At 68.3% G+C, this 1920-nt stretch overlaps 1 protein-coding gene across 1 annotated transcript in view; it reads right to left on the bottom strand.

Annotated features, from left to right (window-relative positions):
• The window catches only part of LOC105822375 (mitotic-spindle organizing protein 2B-like), a 25159-nt gene extending 24603 nt beyond the window's left edge, over positions 1-556 (bottom strand). Inside the window, exons 1-2 of the mRNA XM_012659355.1 lie at positions 386-556; positions 90-249 (exon numbers count right to left, since the gene is read on the bottom strand). Coding sequence (XP_012514809.1) covers positions 90-249; positions 386-549 — 324 coding nt within the window. The 5' untranslated portion in view covers positions 550-556. The remainder of the gene's footprint in view (positions 1-89; positions 250-385) is intronic.
• Between the last annotated feature and the right edge of the window lie 1364 nt (positions 557-1920).

Raw genomic sequence — 1920 nt, 5'->3', positions numbered from 1 at the left:
CGGTCCCAGGAAACGGCAGGCAGGCCTGGCCACTGGGGGCCAAGCCGCGCCGTGCCGCGCCTGCCCCCCTCCCGCCCGCCGCGCCCGGCCCAGCTCTGACCTCGGGTCTCAGACACGCTCGCCGCGGGCAGAGAAACGGCCGCAGGGTCCTGGGGCTCGCTCGCCAGCCTCTGCCCGGCGCACATGGACTTGAGCATCTGGAACACGGCAAGGGGAGCCACGTTCAGCTTGAGCAGGTCCACCAAGATCCTGGCGAGAACAAACGCGCGCAGTGAGCCCTCCGCGCCGCGGACCCGACTAGGGCGGCAGGCTCTTCCAGACCCGCGTGCCCGGGCGGGGGTCCGAGGCCCGACGAGCGCGACGCCCCCGACCCGCGCCCGCTCACTTGAACACGTCGGGGTCGATGGCGCCGCCCGCCGCTTGCGCCAGTTCGTACAGCTCCATCTCCTCGGCGCTCAGCACCTTCTTGCGCCGCAGAGCGAGCTTCTGTCGGGTCGCCTCCAGCCCCGGGGGCGCCCCCGGCCCAGACCCGGCGCCCGCTGCCGCCATCCGCGCGCCCCGCCCCGCCGGGCGCTCCCAAAGCGCCCCCCACCGGTCCCGGCGCCCTGTCCACGCCGTCATCCGACCCCCTGACGTTTACTGAGCGCCCACCGTGCGCTAGGCGGCGTGCTGGGCGTCGCGGGCGCCGTGGCGGACGCAGAGGCCCGCTGCTCGGCGGTCAGGGCTTCCCTCATGGGCTGCACTGGTCGTGCTGGCTTAGGGAGCAGCACCCAGCGCATTGCCAGGCACACACCAGGCACTCCATAAATGGCCGCCGAAGACAAGCGTTCACCGCAATACCGCTGTGTTCTGCGCCGTTTCGCCACCAGAGGGCACTCATCGAGGGCCCTAGGCAACAGCTTCCGCTTTTGCGTACGCACACTCCTCGCCGTGGATTAAGTACGTGAGCACAGCCATACGGGGCGCGGATGCCGCCAGTACGCACGCGCATTCAGCGACGGACCATTCGCCTCACCCCCAAACCCCGGGCGCCCTTCGCTTGGCGCACGCGCTTTTGAGGTAGCATCGCAAAGAGGTAGGGCGCTTTTCCCGCCGGGCCAGGGGGCGTGACGCCAGACGCAGCTTGATGACGACATTTCGGCGCCGGGTGGCCGAATGGCGGTTTCCATCCCTGAGGCGGGCGGCGCTATGGGTCCCTCAGGTGGGTAGCGGGAGGCGCGCGCGGGACAGCCCCGCTCTCCAGCGGCTTCCGCGAGCCTCGGAACTCGGGCGGGGAGGTGAGAGTCCCGGCTGAGCCCTCTCGCCACCCTCCCAGGCTGCGCCTCTATCTCACCTTCCCGCGCAGCTCGCTGGCCCGTCCGGTAGGAGCTCGGTTAACGTTCGCTGAGCGAGTCGAGGGAAGGACAGCGCCGAGTTAAGGTCGACCTTCAGGCTCAACAAGCGGCGCGGAAGAGGCGGGTGGGAGTCCTGGCTCGACTTCGCCCCCTGTGTGGCCAAGCTTCTCTGAGCCTCAGTTTCCTCATCTGCAGTAGGGGCTCCCGACAGCCACTAAACAAGACAATTATGAGTGACAACCGGGCATGCTGCTGGTTCTCACGGAGCAGCCAGAGGCAGGCCCCGGCGGTGACACCGTTTCCTCGGCATGATCGGTGTTGCCTGAGGGCCGCGGTTCCCAGAGGAAACCTTAGGGTCCGGAGCAGCTCCTGAAGAAAGAGGCTGTTGAAGGAAGGGGATGGAGGGGACGCTTGGTGCACAGCCCGGGGAGGGGTGTGATGGGGGAGTGTCGCCGTGGCAGGGTCAGAGGGGTGTGGAGACACTGCCCTCTCTCAGAAACCCCAGTTAGACGCCTCTGGGCCTCACTGGGCCGCTGCCTATGGAAGCTTCCTCCGAGCAAAGATGCTTTCGCTCCATCGCTCTAAA

Source organism: Propithecus coquereli, unplaced genomic scaffold (genome assembly GCF_000956105.1).
Source record: "Propithecus coquereli isolate 6110/MARCELLA unplaced genomic scaffold, Pcoq_1.0 Scaffold606, whole genome shotgun sequence".
Lineage (NCBI taxonomy): Eukaryota > Metazoa > Chordata > Mammalia > Primates > Indriidae > Propithecus > Propithecus coquereli.
This window is presented reverse-complemented; position numbering and strand designations above follow the sequence as displayed.